At 32.6% G+C, this 19,923-nt stretch overlaps 1 protein-coding gene across 1 annotated transcript; it reads left to right on the top strand.

The window, feature by feature from the left end:
• Window positions 1-6,383: 6,383 nt before the first annotated feature.
• Y67A6A.1 (Non-histone chromosomal protein HMG-14) lies at window positions 6,384-7,191 on the top strand. Its single transcript, NM_001392892.1, has 3 exons — window positions 6,384-6,398; window positions 6,661-6,954; window positions 7,019-7,191. Exons 2-3 carry the CDS (start codon window positions 6,691-6,693, stop codon window positions 7,124-7,126), a joined length of 372 nt encoding a protein of 123 aa, NP_001379038.1. The 5' UTR covers window positions 6,384-6,398; window positions 6,661-6,690; the 3' UTR covers window positions 7,127-7,191.
• Window positions 7,192-19,923: the final 12,732 nt, after the last annotated feature.

The raw sequence follows: 19,923 nt of genomic DNA, 5'->3' as shown, positions 1-19,923 counted from the left end.
GATGCATCCACCTAGAGCCTTCCTAAACGGAATGAAACGAAAAACCTGCTTTTCACACTCTACTAGGTTATCTTTATATTTGATCTGAAAATGATTTTTGGAGTTTCAACTATCATCATAGAACATTGGATGGTAAGACATTGCCATAATGGTTAATAGGGTTTGACAACAACACTGAACATTTGTAAAAATAATCAAAATCCGAAATGAATTTACCGAAGTTCACTCCAGAAACACCGCAATTATCTATCTACCAGACTCATCTAAAAGTTCACTTGAAAATTGGTAAGGCTTGCTATCGATCTAGGATATCCTTTTTATTTTTGTCCACGACGTGTATTTGGTATGTACCCCTAAAAATCTAATATATAACTTTTAGAAAAACATTCCAACGAAAAAGTTTACGGGGTGGGGCTCAAAATTGAAACCAGAAAATTACTGAAAACTAGAGCAAACAATTAAAAAAAGAAGATAAATCGCTAAAGCCTTCATAACGTCTCAGCCGGATGGGGTACCTAGCATCGATTGAAACTTTCGAAAATTGCTAAAAAAGACTTTTTTGATCGGTCACTAATAGTAAGCAACTTTGATCAAAAGGAATATAAAAACCTGACAAACCAAAAATTCAGAGTTCGAGTTAATACGTTCTGTGATAGTTGCAGGAACTTTAGTCTGCAATTCTCATTTTGCATATTCCCGTTTACAAAATTCTGTAAAATTATGTTCCGTTTGTCACGTATTCTGTGTTGGGAAATTGAAAATTGAGAAATGATTGTCTGAAGGGATTGACTAATAAAATTTCCATTGCGGCTACCAGGAAAATGATGACAAAACGTTAAAGGCATGATTAATGGTGACAATTGTTCATTGACAAACACTTTTTAACTAAGCTTTCTGAAAATAAACATACAGAAAGCTCCAGGAAGTTTTTGAAAATTTGTGAACATTCCTAGAGGAAAGGGGAAAATATTCAAAAAATACTTATAAAGGTTCTGGAAATTTATAAAACTTTAAAAATTCGTTTGAGAAATTTTCAAAGATGCGAGTGAGAGGTGCCCCCGTCTGTTTTCAACTTCATTAAAAAATATTAGAACTCAAATCGGGTAAAGACAAAGTTCGAAAATAAATGCGAAAACTTGATTTTGCATACAATATGAATAATAGTGACGTTGATGTTTTGTGTATTGTTTTATGCTGACGTCAATATTGGAGAACGAGACAGACCTTGAACCGTGGATTAGGAGTCAAAATATTCATTTTAGGCTAAATATTTTACGAACATTTTTGAAATTTTGCAAAACAACCTGAAAGGTAGAATATCGTCAGTGAGGAAATTACTTTAAAATTTTGTTGGCACGTTACCGAAACATTGACTGACAGTTTTGAAAAAGTTAAATATTTTCAATGTGTTTTATTATGATATTCGGTCATGTTAGATTGTTATAAGTGTATTTAGACTAAATTCTCGCTGACGACACTCCACCTTTTGAAGGTTGGAAAATGTATCAAGCCATCGAATTAAAAGTTCTATACTTAACTACCGTGCTTGAAATGTTCTAGATAAAACGCTAATTTACATGTTGTTAATGTATTTGCTTCTGCTAAAAATTTGTTAAATTCTTTTACTCACATGTCTAAACATTATCTTTAGTCTAATACTCCATTCGTCTCAGTTCTGCATCACACATCAACTATAGTAGTCTTGACACCGAATGTATGGAACATCTGACTCAAAAACCTATTGTCTGAAATGCAAAATGAGCTAGAAGTTTGGAGAACAAATAAATAAATTTTTGCAATTTTCAGTGACTTTTTGAACTGTAAAAATATGAAGAGACGGTCCAGACAATCAATATCAAATGATATCTTGAGGAATGAGAACGATCGGAGATATGATACAAAATGAAACGTGAAATACAAATCATTAGTGCAAATATAAAAGCAAAGATCACAATCACATCACTTTCAGTTTAAAGAACATCATTCTTTTATATCACATCAGGTCAACACGAAAAGATACATTGTGTAACTTCCGGAGACATTGATTGAAAAAATAATAACAACTGTTTCAACAAGATTTTACTAACATTTTGATCCAGCTGAAGAAATCCTCATTCTAACATTGTGTGGTGGAAAAAGCTTTTGGAAAATTGCTCAACAGTTTTAGAGAAGTTTATAATTTTTTGAATGTTCTGGAAATTTTAAATTATCTGAAGATTACTGGACATTTTTTTTCAAAACTTTTCGAATGTTTTGGTCATCGAAAACTTTCTATTTATAGTTCAATGATTTTTTCGCTACTTGGTTTCATCGAAATTGAATTGAAAATAGGCATTTACTACAAAGCTATATGTCTCTTTATACATTTAAATTATTACGTACTAGATTTTGCTACGTAGACAGCCAGTTAAGTTTATAATCTAATTCTGGTTTCAAGAAATAATATTAAGCATGAAATGATAAAGGTTTATAACTTTTATGTGCTACATGTATTATCAAAAAGTTACATTGAACTATTTTTGAGCCGCTGCGAAATGGTCGACAAAAAATTCCGGAGCATGTGCAATATGACCTTTTTGGGTAAAAATTTAGAAAAATACATCTTTGATCTGAAAAACGTTGAGAAACTGCTCAAAAAATTTCAAAAAAATCAACAGTTTATTGTAACTTGTCACTGACTGTAACTCGAATAAAATTCTTACTCGGAAAAATAATTACCTTCCATATGTTCAACTCAGTAGATTTTTTTGTATTCTCTGATTGAATAGTTAAAAAATCAAGAACAAGTGATGTTTCAGAAAGCAAATTAATTTCGAAAACTCCCGACAACATTTTATCTTGGTTCAACAAGTTTCTGCTTCCCTCAAATGAAAAAAAGTATCATACTACAAAGCTACACTAAACGTAAAAGTCTCTTGATTACGTAGATATATTCTTTTTTATAGACACATTTCCAAAGAATAATCAAATAATCAATGAGAGAAAGAGAGATTTATAAAATTGAAAAGAAAACAAAGTTCAACGATCGTGTGCATGCAAGTTTTTAAGCCAAAAAGGAGAAGGTGTTGGAATAAAAATTATTCGAAAAGCTGATTAAATTGCGACGTATATTTAAGAAAAGCGTCAAAGATGAAGATTTATTCCAAATTTCCACAAAAAATTTCATAGATCACTGGCAAAGTTTTCAGTAAAATAAGAGTTAAACGATCCCGTATCCTTTTCGAAAATTCTTTAGCGCAAAAACACTTAAAACTGATAAGACATTCAAAATTTTTTTCAATTTTAAATGATTGATAAAGCGGAAGAAATTATGATTAAAACTGACAAAGTTACAAATAATAAGATAATTAGTTGCAACTTTTCGAAGCTGGTTCAAAGCTGGAATTTAAGCCATTGTTAAAAGGCTCAAAATGATGCGAGACCCACCCAAATAATTATGTGCGTCGTAGGAAAATTGGAAATTCACAATAAATTGGTTAACATTTTTGCTTGTAATTGCTTCGATTTCAGTGTTTTTCACATGTTTCAAAGCATATTAGAGCGTAATTAAATGCCAAGCTGAAGTTACAAGGAACTGAAGTACGAGCTACCAAAAATTGAATTTTGACCTGTTTTTAAACTTTAACTGAGCACACTTATAATAGAAATTTATAAAAAACGAAAAACTTCCTCATTTCCCCCTTTTGTCAAATCATATTTCTATTCTAAGCCAACAACTACTACACTAATACTAATCCGAATGGTGCTATGAACTTCTATGACTTTTTATCGCTTATCACCACCTTCTTAATAAATGTCAGCTCCGCCCCAATCAAGAAAATCCTAATCCGAGAGAGCGTAATAAATAAATGAAAAATCCGGTTGTGACGTTTGAACATCAAGAATATTTCAAGTTATTGAACTTTTATTTTTAATAATTTCATTTTTTGAGTGGAAGAAATGAAAAATAAGATATTTCTGGCATTAAGCTTGACACTCAAACATTATACAAGCTACAAAAAATGTTAGGAAAATTTGCAAAATTCCTGGGAAGTTCTGGGAATTTTTTTTAACTATGGAAACCTTTAAAAATTAAAAAAAAGTGTTTTTAGAAAGTTCTGGAAAAATTCTAGAAAGTTCCAGAAATTTTGCAAAGTTTGCAGAAAGTTTCTGAATTCTAAAAAGCTCCAGAAAGCTTAAAAAAACATTAGAAGTATTCAAAATCATTATGGAAATTTATAGAAAATTTTAAAAAGTGAGAGATAGTTTTAGAATGTATTGAAAATTCCATAAAGCTTCAGAAAATGTTAGATTTATTTTTTATTTATTAACCTGTTTTTTTTGGTTGACTCGGAAATTGAAATCAGTCGTCCTGAATTCTTACCCGCCCAAGTTCAAAGTTCAGGGAGATTCATCATAACAGCTGGTATACTCCCACCAATCGCCCGGAAAACGCCTCCAAAAAAACGATGAATAATATTACCTATCCAGTGGACGTTGACAGTTCAAAAATAAAAGAGACGCAGAAAAAAATTGTTCCCCGCAACGAAAGCCCGCCGAAGCCACGTGGTAGCTCATGTATTTGTATTGAAGCATGTTCCACGTTGAGCTACCACGTGGCTTCGGCGTGTTTTCGTTGCGGGGAACAATTTTTTTCTGCGTCTGATCTATTTTTGAACTGTCAACGTCCACTGGATAGGTAATATCAAAAATATAAAAATAACGTTGAGAACATAGGGGTATGTACCTAAAGGGCGCCAGGTGGGCGAGTAAAGATGCAGATGAGAGGCACCCACCTCGGCAAAGCAAAAATAAAAGATTTGAATGTTCTACAAAAGATGTCTAACAGGATGACTGGAAAAGTGTGTTGTCTACAAAAAAGGGCTTCTAAATAGAAAATGGAGCAAGTGAAATATGAAAGATCGGATAACAAGAAGTAGAATAAAAGAGATTCCATTTTGTCTGTCAATTGTGTGTTCAAAAAGAGAAAAAAAAACTAACCAAAGACCGCCCCTCCCGTCCATCTGTCTCTACCCCGCCTTCTTTTTCCTTTTTTTGCTCTCTCTATTTTTTGTGTTGATGTTTTTCCACTCATCATTTTCTGCTCACGATCCATTTGAACGGCAGTCGAAGGTCCGCACAAAATTGAATGGAACAGCAACAACAACAAAAAAGAAAAAGAGAGAAAATTGGAAAAATGGAAGAAAAACACAACGTGTTTTGGACTAGATTATTCTACTTTCTTTTTCAAAAATCCATGCACTTCTAGTATTCACAGCTAATCATTCCAGCTGGTGGAGGCAAGATGGGTCGCTTCCAACACTTTTTTGCGTAGGCTTCGAGAGGCGGGGAGGCGGGCGGACGTCATTGAAAAATTATAATTTTCGTGTTCTGGTATTTCGTTCCAAAAAATCAATTTTTAGAAAAACAATCTCAACTTTTTAAGGAACTATTTTTCCCGCCAACATGAAAAGAATATGATTTAAAATTTAAATTTTTTTCATAACTTCAAAAAAAAACTTGGATTGCTCGACTTTTTCATTAAAAAATCGGGAAATTTGACCAAAATAAAAAAAAAAAGCGAGAAGGCGTCTTTCGGGCACCCGCACAATTATTTTTTTTTGTTGGAAAAATAAGGCAATGGAACAGTTTCAAAAGTTTGGTAAATCATTTTCTATAGGAACGGAATCTAGTAAAACCTTGAAAAGTCCCCAATTTCTGAACCTTTGATATTCTAATCTTGGTTCAATGGCCCTTCCAAAACAAGCAAAACAATGTTCCAGAATATCTATGTTCTGTGCAGCTTCTTCTTCTTCTATTCCATTCCCTTTCTTCAGAATAAATGCACCGAGACAGTGTATAAGACGAAGAGACGCAGTCTCAAAATAGCATGTGCGCACACAGATTCGAGCAAAACAAGTAGGAGGGAAAAAGGAAAAGACGGAGCATGTTTTTGACACGCTTTCAGAGCTTTCAGCGGTCCGACAAAAAAGGAAAATGAAGAGAAAAAGAAAGGGAGGAAGAGACAACATCAATGCTCTGTCTGGAAAAGATGAGAAATATTAGAGCAAAGGAGCAAAATACTGAGAAGAGTTGGAATTTATTGAGCGGTTACTGTAGATATCTGAAAAAACAGGAGCTATTAATGCTGGCTCTGAGACATGTTATAGCAAAGAATTGTCGCAGGAAAATTTAGTAGCACACTGGGTTTTGAGCCTGTAATGAATGTTTCATAAAAGGCATAATAAAAACTTTAAAAAAAAGTTAACTCAAAAAATAGTGTAACGTGAACACGTTCTACGTGGATAATATGGATAGTTGAAAACGTGGATAATCAGGAAAAAAAGAAACACGTTTTCTTCATCTCAAGCCACATCAAAATTCATTCATTTCGAATCAGTTCTCTTCTGGTTGAAAAAGTGAGTTTTCTTTTTTCAAACTGCGTTTTCAGACAATTTGACTTTTTGGTTGCCCGTGATCTCAGTTTTCAATTTTTCTGAGTTTTTTCCGCAAAAACGCAATGTTGGGTTCTAGCACGAGAGAAACTGATACAGTCCCCGCGAGTTTTTCACTGCGTTCGTAGCATAAAAGCTCTGCTCGAGTCACAACTTAGGACCACAATTTTTGGCAAATAATCTTATATTTTCTTGTATGCAAATCAACTTAATCGATAATTTTCAGACTTTCGATTCATCGAAATAAAACAAAGAAATGGCGAATGGAAAGAGTAAAAATACGAAGAAAGACGGCGTTGACAAGAAGAAAACTTCGAAAACGAAGAAGAAGTCAAATTTGTCGATTTCCAAATCGCAAACTTCGGTGGATATGAATGAAAAGGACAAATCAAAGGAGGCAAAGGAAGCAAAGGAGTTGAAAGAGAAGAAGGCAAAAGAGGAAGCCGAGAAGAAGGTTGTTGCCACACCAAAAAAAGATGCTTCGAAGGATCAGGCAAAGAAGGAGGAAGATCCTAATAAGGTAACAATTTGAATTTTAAAATTGATTAAGTCTTGAAAATAGTTGATAATTGAAATAATTTCAGCAAAACGAACCAAGTGGAATGGATGTTCTTGTGAAGGAGGACGGCAAGAAGACAAAAATGGACGATGGCTACGAGGATTTCGGTCCAGGCGCCGGTGCTGCTCAATGAGCAAATGGTCGAGAAACTGAAGCAAAAAGGAATCTTTTAGTATTGTATTTTAATAAAAGAATTTTTAAGTTCGGTGTATTTATGTGGTTACAAGAAACTAATTATGAGTTCACATGGGGATACGACTCACGCCAGTGCTGCACTGAAACCGAACTAATATGCAGCTAGCAAATGCCGATATTGCTGAATGCTAAAATCTTCGGCAAACGCCCACCAGTTTTTCGAAGTTTTAGCTATTGTCAATCTTATATTTTGGAGTGTTTTCGTGAAAATTGTAGTCATATTTTCATTTATATGTAGTGAGATCTTTCAGGATTTTAGAATCAGGGGTTATCAGCATTACCAACATGTAGTCCTTCAAAGTAAACCAGAGAGGACAACTGAAAAAACTCAAAAACTGTCCCAAAGTTCTCAATTGCAGGAAAAAAAGACAAATCAACTTTCAGACAACTTTTGACAACTTTTTCAGTTGTTCCAACTCAAATTCCAATTATTTTCAATCACAGAAAATATTTTTCTATATTTTTAATATCTTAAAATATTAACGAAAAGTATTGGGAGAAGATTCTACAGAAACTTCAGCTCGATTGGGAAGCTAGACTCGTGGGGACACAAAATTGTAGAAGGTAATTAAAAAATAAAATATTTATGGGAAAAGATAAATATGGTGAATTTTAACTGAAAACTTTTCAGTTCAAACGATCTAGGTTCCCTGCTAATATATATTTTAATCTAATTCGTTAACCATATCGGAGTACAAAAGATCAAGAATATTTAAAGTCTAAAAAAGTTCCACATCTTGTAGAAAAAGTTTTCAAACACAACATCGTCATAAGTACCTTTTTGCTCTTCAAAACTTCACGGGAATTCATTAAAAATTGAAAGTATTTTTGCAGCAAGAAAAACTCAAAGTAGACTATATTCTACGGATAACTATGGATAGTTCTGGCACATAAAAAATATTTTTCTGAAAACAACTGACTCCGCCCATTTTAGAATATAATTGACGTATCCAGGTGAACTTTCAACTAATCACATCACTTTTTGAATGCTTAATTTAAAATTTGATTTTTTTATTTAGATTTTTCAAAAATTTTATTTTATACGGGTACATAAAAAAATAAGTTAAAAATACATAGTAATGCATTCGAAGAAATTTCTTAGATGTTGTAGATGAAAAAGCATTTATAAATTATAAACTTTCCAAGTGTGTAAAGGATTAATAAAACGCAAATTTAAAAATAAAATTGAAAAATAAGTTGAAATATTTTTAAGTAGGAAATTGTCTGAAAAATGGAAAAAAATGCATCTGGGTACATTGGGAAAGAGAAATTAAGAGAAGGAGGATGGCATCAAAAAGCAAGAAAAAGGAAGAAGAGAGGGAGGATTTCCTGGAATGGAATTGATGTATGATCTCTTTTGAATAAAAAGGAACACATATATAAAGTTCATAAAAAGTATGCACATTTTTAAAAGGAACAAGGAAAGAACGGTGAAGTGAAATTATGTGTTTTTTTTTAAATATCTACAACGTTTGAACTTCTCTTGATTAGGGCGTACATCGGCCCCTCCCATACTTTGTAATTGGTGATGATTGAGCTAGTACTGTTGAATAATCACGAGGGTAGCCAACACAATGACATATATGTTCAAGACTCAAAAATTGCTATCACATATGTACATATATCTTTAAATTTTCAAAAATGCAAAAACATAGCTAAATGTAGAACAACATGTTGGCAATGAATCATAAGTTTCTTGAAAACAAAGGTAATTATCAACTCATGGGTTGTTAGATGAATAAGGTTTGAAAAAATAGTTGTGTTTTTTTATTTCATAAACTAAACATTGCTTAACTGTTTTTGTGATCATTTTGCCAGGTTTTTGTAGGCAGGAGATAGGTTTAGGCTGCCCCCAAAGGTAGAGTTCGAAAAATGAGAATTTTATTTTAAAATACTTGGAATATTCTATTTTGCTGGCATACCAAGTTTCTTTGTTTCCGTTATGACTTCAAGGTTTTTAATAAACTTCAAAAAATTTTTTGAATGCTTCTATCAACTTTTTCGCTTCGAGACCTATCCAAATAAATCTGTTCGCCTTTTCTTTTAATCTTAGTTATAGTCTGGTAGAGAATATTTTGAAATATATCTGAAACTACAATAGTTGTAGCAAGGTTTTGCATCCAAAATGTGAAGTCGAACCCATCAACTACAGATTAAGGAAGGATATACGTGATACGTATACGTGAAAATTAGAAAAAAAGAAAAAATCCAAAAATTGGGCATTTTCCCATTGAAAGATCATACACACTTGATTTCATAGAATTCTTCTGTTTGCAGAACAAAAAGTACATTCTTGCAAAGAAAGAATGTGCCTATGATCGTAAACAACCACCTCTGTTTTTTGCACCGAATGAAACGACGAAATAATTGAGATAGCAAAATGTAAAAAATCAATGATTCTTGATTTTGAAAATGGAAAGTTTTTTGGTAGGTTACGGTACTTGAGAGTACTTATCGTGACTGAAATACTATCTGACAAGAGAGTTTGTCGTTGAAAATGTGACAATTCTTTGAACATTCTCTGAAACCGGAAAATGGATTAAAAAAGTGTTTTAGAGAATTTTTAAAAATCAAGAAAACAGAAGAGTTTGCTGAAGAAAAAATATTCTACGGGGAAGGAGACGCCTCAATATTCTCCTTCAACGTTTCGTTACTTACATGATGTTGGTTTGTTACCTGTTATTTGTTCACTTTTGTGCTTTTTCATTTAATTTTTGAGGCGTTTTGAAATTAAAGAAAAATGCCTTGAATATCAGCTTTGAGTAAGCTTGTTTGAAGGCACAAAATGTCTGCCTACCTACAAGGCGAATTTTTGCTTACACCTGAATGTGCGAAAAATTTCAGCCAGATGGTAAGCAGGTAGGCATCAGGCAGGCATTCTTCCGGTGTGCTCAATTCACAGAAAACGGGAAAAATGGCAATTTGAAGTAGGTTTCGTTTTCTGCAAAATATTGAATTTGCACCAAAGTATTAATATAATTCATTTTGTTTTTCGTATGAAATTTTAGAGATGCATTCAATTTCTAAGTATGTTTTAAAATACAGTGAACCTTTCCAAAAAATTACAAACTTGCATAGAAGACTTTTTATTTTACAGGATACATAATTGTCCATTAGGAAAACCCTATGTAACATGCTATTTTCGATTTGGATAAAAACATAATATACAAGCAAAAAGAAACAAGATCTCCAAAAAGCACCTCAATATCGTAAACAATCAGGTCATATTTCAAGCCGAGCCCTTTCACTCAAAAAACTATCAAGAATCAATGTATTTGAATCAACATACGGTCCTGCCAACAGTGAGTTGTTATCAAACAATGAATACAATTCGAATAAACACGAGTCATTCATTCCACCCCCTCACAAAAAATCATAACAGGTGATCATGTCTCTCTAAATCAAATAAATAAAAAAAAGAGAGTGCCCTACTGGTGTTGTGAAATATTTTCGGAGGGTTATTTGCCAGTTTTCTTAGTTTTTCACAGAAATTCATTCTTAGAAACATAATAAGTCTAGGCCGGCTGAAATTACCGATTTGAGTCCACTCACTAGGTTTTTCTACAATTTCAAAGTTCCCAAAAAAGAGCTCTTTTAATTTCCAAAAATAAACTAACTTGAACTAAGAATAACAAAAAAGCGGTTGCTTGAAGGGTTCTGCAGCTTGTGCGAAACGTGCAATATATTTTCAAAAACATGAATCTGTACAGTTAATCTAGAAACCGTAGCATCATAACACAAAGTTTGTTCAAACAAAAAACGCTCGATAAATGACGACGCCATAGGAAAACAAAGCACATGCTACACTATCGTTTGGGTCGAGACAAACAGTAAGAGTGCAAATGATCACATTTTAGTCTAGAAATTCAATACAGAAGGCTGTGATGGAAGGTATTTTAGTTTTGCAATAAATTCCTGTTTCTAGTTTTTCAATAACTTAGTTCGGTTTGCCGAATATACATAATTCAAAATCAAATGCTGGAATCAAATCTGCAATATAGAGATGTCAAGGTTTTTAGTTTAAAATTTAAGTTAAAAATGTTTTTTTTAATTCGATGTTGCCTTTTTGGTTAATCTGCGTGTTCGAACTTCCAAAGTGAGAACTGCAACCAATCAGCGATCAGCTCCGACCACTTTTTAACCAATCAACAGAAATGTGCTAACTTTTTATTGTTGTATCTCTATTTTTAACTATTTTCAAAAAAAGAGTTTTCTGGGTAAGGGCAGGGAGTAGAGGAGAGCCGATGTGATCACAGTACATTACAACGCAAAAGCTTTGAAAATTTCTAAAATTTAAAGATAAATAGGGAAAATGAATGGAACACAAAAAAGGAAAATAGAAATTGGAATTTTCTTACACATTCGAGTTGACGAGAAGCTTCAAAAGGTCATGAGTCCGGAAAATGGTCAGCTTGAAAAACAACAACAATAGATCAAAAATGTTGAATTTCTGGAACAAAAACATATGACCCAGAGAAAAAGTGAACATTTGTCATTTTGATGAGTTGGGAGACGCAGAGTAAATGCAGGAATGCCCCTTTCTTTTTCGATTTGCACTGACTCAAAGTGGAAAACACAAAGTACATGCAAACTGAACGAAACGGACGACGAAAACATGAAGAACCCCCCACTGAGTTCTTTCCTTCCTTCCGATTTTCGGTAATCACAATATTTCATTTCCAGTTTTTGTTTTTTGTTCGATTTTTACGTCAATTCAGGAATGAACAGCATCATCGAACTCAATGTTCTTGTTTTTTCAGAAATAATGACGTCTTCTCATCGTTTTCCATCTGCTATTTCCCGCAGATCACAGTGCTCCCTAAACTTATTGTACTACAGCCAAAAACATTGTGATTTTCAGTTTATTATGACGTAAAACTAGAGAATACGAAATAGAATGTGTTTTTGTTAATGTTATTATTGTTTTCAGACTACAGTAAGTTTTCTAAAGATTATTTAATTTTGATCTAGAGGGTCTTGAAATTTATTGTCATAACAAAATAAATTATGGCACTTCATAACTTTTTGGCTTTTCAAGAATTTAACCGCTCCAAAAATTGCGGATAAAATTCAAGTGTCTGACTTCTGACTGAAAAAAAAATCTTTCTGAAGTTTTTCATGATACTTTTTTTCTGCTCTCAAGTTGAGAGAGTCTCAGCGTCAGTACAATTATTCCAAAAGTGTTTTCAAGAATTTCAGTAATTTTAAGGAGTCTTGGGGTGTCCAGACATTCTGGAAACTTTTTGGAAAATGTCTACTTGTTGAATAAAATCTGAAAATATTTTGGGCAAGTTTCAGATTTTTTTTTTCGAAAATTTCCCAAACTGTTTTTTAAGACTAGACCGCTAAGCGTCTGAAAAGGTTAGTTTGAAGCCAGAAATTAATTTTCAAAGTTTGGAAAGTCTATTAATTTTGCATATAAATTGTGGTCTACAAGGTATGACTGAAAATTCACTTTTTCTGCTTGAACTTGGCGGTTTCGAAATTTATTGAAATTTTGTTTTCAAATTCTGAAAGAACATAAAATTTGCTACAAAATGGCTACGGGAATTTCTAAAAAAGTTAGTTTGAAGCCAGAAATTAATTTTCAAAGTTTGGAAAATCTATTAATTTTGCATATAAATTGTAATCTACAAGGTATAACTGAAAATTCACTTTTTCTGCTTGAACTTGGCGGTTTCGAAATTTTTTGACGCCCAAAATGAAACAAAGTTTAAAATGAATATAATGAGACATTTCATAAAAGTGAGGTCGCGGGGAAAATAGTAAACTCGATGAAATTTAAAATTAAAGGAAAGTTCAATCACGTTCTAAAAATGTTATCCTAAAAAAGTATAAACGAACTTTATAAAAAAATCGTGACCGCCTAATCCAATAACCTCACTTAACTCCGCCCACCCACCCCAGCTGCAATATAAAAGGCGGGAAAACAGTATAAAATTCAGTCCGAGGTGTTGAAAACCTCTCATCTTCTGTCATGGTCAATGGTGGATACCAATGGTGGATTCGATAGGCAAGACAATGGTTGGCAACATGGAACTGCAGTGAGCAGGGATCAGTGGAGACCAGTGAGGAGAGGTGTGCTGAGGGAAGACAAGGATGCATTGGAAAGACCTGGTTGAGCAAGTGGATTGGTCGAAGCAGGCAGCCGAGGATGGAGCACTCAAGGAAAAACCAGGTACACATGTTTGAAAATTCGCAAGTTGAAAAAGTTCACCTTAAACTTCAAATTTCAAAATTTGAAAAACATTTTTGTTTTCTTAAAATTAATATTTTTTATTTGATTCAATATAATATTTTTTCAGAATTTGTGGTCGATTCAATTGGCGGGACACTGATGGACAGCATGGAGCAGCAGGGATCAGCAGGGACCAGTGTGGTTGGATGGAGCTGGCGGAGGACGTGAAATGAAGGGAGCAGGCTGCCAAAGATGGAGCACCAAAGGAGGAGCCAGGTATATACAAAAATCAAAGTTTACTTGAAAAATTGCAAGTTTAACTCTAAATTTTAAAATTTAAAAACAAAAAATAATCATTTGAATTAAATGATTCAAAACACTTTTTTTCAAAAAATTCAAAAAAAAATGCATGTTTCAAATTCCAACGGCAATTTTAAAAAAAGGATTTTCGTATTGATGAGTGGAAGTTTTAAATTTTATTCAAAACTTCACTTTTTTGATTCAATACAAAATCTTTTTTTTTTTTTCAAAAATTCAAAAAAAAAATTGCCTGTTTCAAATACCAACGGCAAATAAAAAAAGGATTTTTGTTAAAAGAAAACCATTGTCAACTGAATAGGTTGATTTGTGTTTTCTTTAAAATTTTAAAAAATTTGATAAAAGAAAACCATTGTCAACTGAATAGGTTGATTTGTGTTTTCTTTAAAATTTTAAAAAATTTGATAAAAGAAAACCATTGTCAACTGAATAGGTTGATTTGTGTTTTCTTTAAAATTTTAAAAAATTTGATAAAAGAAAACCATTGTCAACTGAATAGGTTGATTTGTGTTTTCTTTAAAATTTTAAAAAATTTGATAAAAGAAAACCATTGTCAACTGAATAGGTTGATTTGTGTTTTCTTTCTGAAATTCTAAGAATTTTGGTAAAAGAAAACCATTGTCAACTGAATAGGTTGATTTGTGTTTTCTTTCTGAAATTTTAAGAATTTTGTTAAAAGAAAACCATTGTCAACTGAATAGGTTGATTTGTGTTTTCTTTAAAATTTCAAAAAATTTGATAAAAGAAAACCATTGTCAACTGAATAGGTTGATTGTGTTTTCTTTAAAATTTTAAAAAATTTGGTAAAAGAAAACCATTGTCAACTGAATAGGTTGATTTGTGTTTTCTTTAAAATTTTAAAAAATTTGGTAAAAGAAAACCATTGTCAACTGAATAGGTTGATTTGTGTTTTCTCTCTGAAATTCTAAGAATTTTGGTAAAAGAAAACCATTGTCAACTGAATAGGTTGATTTGTGTTTTCTTTAAAATTTTAAAAAATTTGATAAAAGAAAACCATTGTCAACTGAATAGGTTGATTTGTGTTTTCTTTAAAATTTTAAAAAATTTGGTAAAAGAAAACCATTGTCAACTGAATAGGTTGATTTGTGTTTTCTTTCTAAAATTCTAAGAATTTTGGTAAAAGAAAACCATTGTCAACTGAATAGGTTGATTTGTGTTTTCTTTAAAATTTTAAAAAATTTGGTAAAAGAAAACCATTGTCAACTGAATAGGTTGATTTGTGTTTTCTTTCTAAAATTTTAAGAATTTTGGTAAAAGAAAACCATTGTCAACTGAATAGGTTGATTTGTGTTTTCTTTAAAATTTTAAAAAATTTGGTAAAAGAAAACCATTGTCAACTGAATAGGTTGATTTGTGTTTTCTTTAAAATTTTAAAAAATTTGGTAAAAGAAAACCATTGTCAACTGAATAGGTTGATTTGTGTTTTCTTTAAAATTTTAAAAAATTTGATAAAAGAAAACCATTGTCAACTGAATAGGTTGATTTGTGTTTTCTTTAAAATTTTAAAAAATTTGGTAAAAGAAAACCATTGTCAACTGAATAGGTTGATTTGTGTTTTCTTTCTGAAATTCTAAGAATTTTGGTAAAAGAAAACCATTGTCAACTGAATAGGTTGATTTGTGTTTTCTTTAAAATTTTAAAAAATTTGGTAAAAGAAAACCATTGTCAACTGAATAGGTTGATTTGTGTTTTCTTTAAAATTTTAAAAAATTTGATAAAAGAAAACCATTGTCAACTGAATAGGTTGATTTGTGTTTTCTTTAAAATTTTAAAAAATTTGATAAAAGAAAACCATTGTCAACTGAATAGGTTGATTTTTTACTATTAATAAAGCGCTTATTCTGTGTGTCCATAGTTTGTAGTCTATGTAGTCTTTGTAGTCTGTGACGTCACAGCGTAAAGAGACTAGGCGTTTAAAGATGTTGGGGGGATATTGGTTTGAGGTTAGTGATGGGATGTGGTCGGGTACTGTAGTAGTACTGTAGAGGTACTGTAGGAGTACTGTAGGATTACTGTAGTTTGGGAAAAATTGACTTTTCGTCTTTTGAAGGGATATTGGTTTGAGGTTAGTGGTGGGACGTGGTCGGGGTACTGTAGTAGTACTGTAGTGGTACTGTAGGAGTACTGTAGGATTACTGTAGTTTAGGAAAAATTGACTTTTCGCCTTTTGAAGAGATATTGGTTTGAGGTTAGTGGTGGGATGTGGTCGGGGTACTGTAGTAGTACTGAAGAGGTACTGTAGGAGTACTGTAGGATTACTGTAGTTTAGGAAAAATTGACTTTTTGTCTTTTGAAGGGATATTGGTTTGAGGTTAGTGATGGGATGTAGTCGGGTACTGTAGTAGTACTGTAGAGGTACTGTAGGAGTACTGTAGGATTACTGTAGTTTGGGAAAAATTGACTTTTCGCCTTTTGAAGGGATATTGGTTTGAGGTTAGTGATGAGATGTGGTCGGGGTACTGTAGTAGTACTGTAGAGGTACTGTAGGAGTACTGTAGGATTACTGTAGTTTAGGAAAAATTGACTTTTTGTCTTTTGAAGGGATATTGGTTTGAGGTTAGTGATGGGATGTAGTCGGGTACTGTAGTAGTACTGTAGAGGTACTGTAGGAGTACTGTAGGATTACTGTAGTTTGGGAAAAATTGACTTTTCGCCTTTTGAAGGGATATTGGTTTGAGGTTAGTGATGAGATGTGGTCGGGGTACTGTAGTAGTACTGTAGAGGTACTGTAGGAGTACTGTAGGATTACTGTAGTTTAGGAAAAATTGACTTTTTGTCTTTTGAAGGGATATTAGAAAATTCGAGAAATGTTCTATATAGAATCGTCTGGAAAGCTCGAGAAAATTCTGGAATGTTCTAGAACCTTCTGGAAAATTTGAAAAAATTTAAAAATGTTCGTGACGAGACCCATCGTGGTAAGACCCGTCGTGGTGAGAGCCATTGTGACGAGACCCATCGTGGTGAGACCCATCGTGGTTAGACCCATCGTGGTGAGACCTATCGTGACGAGACCCATCGTGGTGAGACCCATCGTGGTGAGACCCATCGTGGTTAGACCCATCGTGGTGAGACCTATCGTGACGAGACCCATCGTGGTGAGACCCATCGTGACGAGACCCATTGTGGTGAGACCCATCGTGGTGAGACCCATCGTGGTGAGACCTATCGTGACGAGACCCATCGTGGTGAGACCCATCGTGACGAGACCCATTGTGGTGAGACCCATCGTGGTGAGACCCGTCGTGCTGAGACCCATCGTGGTGAGACCCATCGTGGTGAGACCCATCGTGACGAGACCCATCGTGGTGAGACCCATCGTGGTGAGACCCATCGTGGTGATACCCTTCGTGGTGAGACCCATCGTGGTGATACCCTTCGTGGTGAGACCCATCGTGGTGATACCCTTCGTGGTGAGACCCAAATTTTTGGCGGGAAATTCAAATTTTCAGTGAAAAAATTAAAAAAAAAAACTTTTTAAAAAGATGACCACGCCGGAGGCGCGGTCATCGGCTGGTTATAAAATTTGCTACAAAATGGCTACGGGAATTTCTAAAAAAGTTAGTTTGAAGCCAGAAATTAATTTTCAAAGTTTGGAAAATCTATTAATTTTGCATATAAATTGTGGTCTACAAGGTATGACTGAAAATTCACTTTTTCTGCTTGAACTTGGCGGTTTCGAAATTTTTTAAAATTCTGTTTTCAAATTCTGAAAGAACATAAAATTTGCTACAAAATGGCTACGGGAATTTCTAAAAAAGTTAGTTTGAAGCCAGAAATTAATTTTCAAAGTTTGGAAAATCTATTAATTTTGTATATAAATTGTGGTCTACAAGGTATGACTGAAAATTCACTTTTTCTGCTTGAACTTGGCGGTTTCGAAATTTTTTAAAATTCTGTTTTCAAATTCTGAAAGAACATAAAATTTGCTACAAAATGGCTACGGGAATTTCTAAAAAAGTTAGTTTGAAGCCAGAAATTAATTTTCAAAGTTTGGAAAATCTATTAATTTTGCATATAAATTGTGGTCTACAAGGTATGACTGAAAATTCACTTTTTCTGCTTGAACTTGGCGGTTTCGAAATTTTTTAAAATTCTGTTTTCAAATTCTGAAAGAACATAAAATTTGCTACAAAATGGCTACGGGAATTTCTAAAAAAGTTAGTTTGAAGCCAGAAATTAAATTTCAAAGTTTGGAAAATCTATTAATTTTGTATATAAATTGTGGTCTACAAGGTATGACTGAAAATTCACTTTTTCTGCTTGAACTTGGCGGTTTCGAAATTTTTCAAAATTCTGTTTTCAAATTCTGAAAGAACATAAAATTTGCTACAAAATGGCTACGGGAATTTCTAAAAAAGTTAGTTTGAAGCCAGAAATTAATTTTCAAAGTTTGGAAAATCTATTAATTTTGCATATAAATTGTGGTCTACAAGGTATGACTGAAAATTCACTTTTTCTGCTTGAACTTGGCGGTTTCGAAATTTTTTGAAATTCTGTTTTCAAATTCTGAAAGAACATAAAATTTGCTACAAAATGGCTACGGGAATTTCTAAAAAAGTTAGTTTGAAGCCAGAAATTAAATTTCAAAGTTTGGAAAATCTATTAATTTTGTATATAAATTGTGGTCTACAAGGTATGACTGAAAATTCACTTTTTCTGCTTGAACTTGGCGGTTTCGAAATTTTTCAAAATTCTGTTTTCAAATTCTGAAAGAACATAAAATTTGCTACAAAATGGCAACGGGAATTTCTAAAAAAGTTAGTTTGAAGCCAGAAATTAATTTTCAAAGTTTGGAAAATCTATTAATTTTGTATATAAATTGTGGTCTACAAGGTATGACTGAAAATTCACTTTTAATGCTTGAACTTGGCGGTTTCGAAATTTTTTAAAATTCTGTTTTCAAATTCTGAAAGAACATAAAATTTGCTACAAAATGGCAACGGGAATTTCTAAAAAAGTTAGTTTGAAGCCAGAAATTAATTTTCAAAGTTTGGAAAATCTATTAATTTTGCATATAAATTGTGGTCTACAAGGTATGACTGAAAATTCACTTTTAATGCTTGAACTTGGCGGTTTCGAAATTTTTTAAAATTCTGTTTTCAAATTCTGAAAGAACATAAAATGTGCTACAAAATGGCAACGGGAATTTCTAAAAAAGTTAGTTTGAAGCCAGAAATTAATTTTCAAAGTTTGGAAAATCTATTAATTTTGCATATAAATTGTGGTCTACAAGGTATGACTGAAAATTCACTTTTTCTGCTTGAACTTGGCGGTTTCGAAATTTTTTGAAATTCTGTTTTCAAATTCTGAAAGAACATAAAATTTGCTACAAAATGGCTACGGGAATTTCTAAAAAAGTTAGTTTGAAGCCAGAAATTAATTTTCAAAGTTTGGAAAATCTATTAATTTTGCATATAAATTGTGGTCTACAAGGTATGACTGAAAATTCACTTTTTCTGCTTGAACTTGGCGGTTTCGAAATTTTTTGAAATTCTGTTTTCAAATTCTGAAAGAACATAAAATTTGCTACAAAATGGCTACGGGAATTTCTAAAAAAGTTAGTTTGAAGCCAGAAATTAATTTTCAAAGTTTGGAAAATCTATTAATTTTGTATATAAATTGTGGTCTACAAGGTATGACTGAAAATTCACTTTTAATGCTTGAACTTGGCGGTTTCGAAATTTTTTAAAATTCTGTTTTCAAATTCTGAAAGAACATAAAATTTGCTACAAAATGGCAACGGGAATTTCTAAAAAAGTTAGTTTGAAGCCAGAAATTAATTTTCAAAGTTTGGAAAATCTATTAATTTTGCATATAAATTGTGGTCTACAAGGTATGACTGAAAATTCACTTTTAATGCTTGAACTTGGCGGTTTCGAAATTTTTTAAAATTCTGTTTTCAAATTCTGAAAGAACATAAAATGTGCTACAAAATGGCAACGGGAATTTCTAAAAAAGTTAGTTTGAAGCCAGAAATTAATTTTCAAAGTTTGGAAAATCTATTAATTTTGTATATAAATTGTGGTCTACAAGGTATGACTGAAAATTCACTTTTTCTGCTTGAACTTGGCGGTTTCGAAATTTTTCAAAATTCTGTTTTCAAATTCTGAAAGAACATAAAATTTGCTACAAAATGGCAACGGGAATTTCTAAAAAAGTTAGTTTGAAGCCAGAAATTAATTTTCAAAGTTTGGAAAATCTATTAATTTTGCATATAA

This window comes from Caenorhabditis elegans, chromosome I (genome assembly GCF_000002985.6).
Source record: "Caenorhabditis elegans chromosome I".
Classification (NCBI taxonomy): Eukaryota; Metazoa; Nematoda; class Chromadorea; order Rhabditida; family Rhabditidae; genus Caenorhabditis; species Caenorhabditis elegans.
Note: the sequence above shows the minus strand (reverse complement) of the source record. Positions and strands in the feature narration are given on the sequence as shown.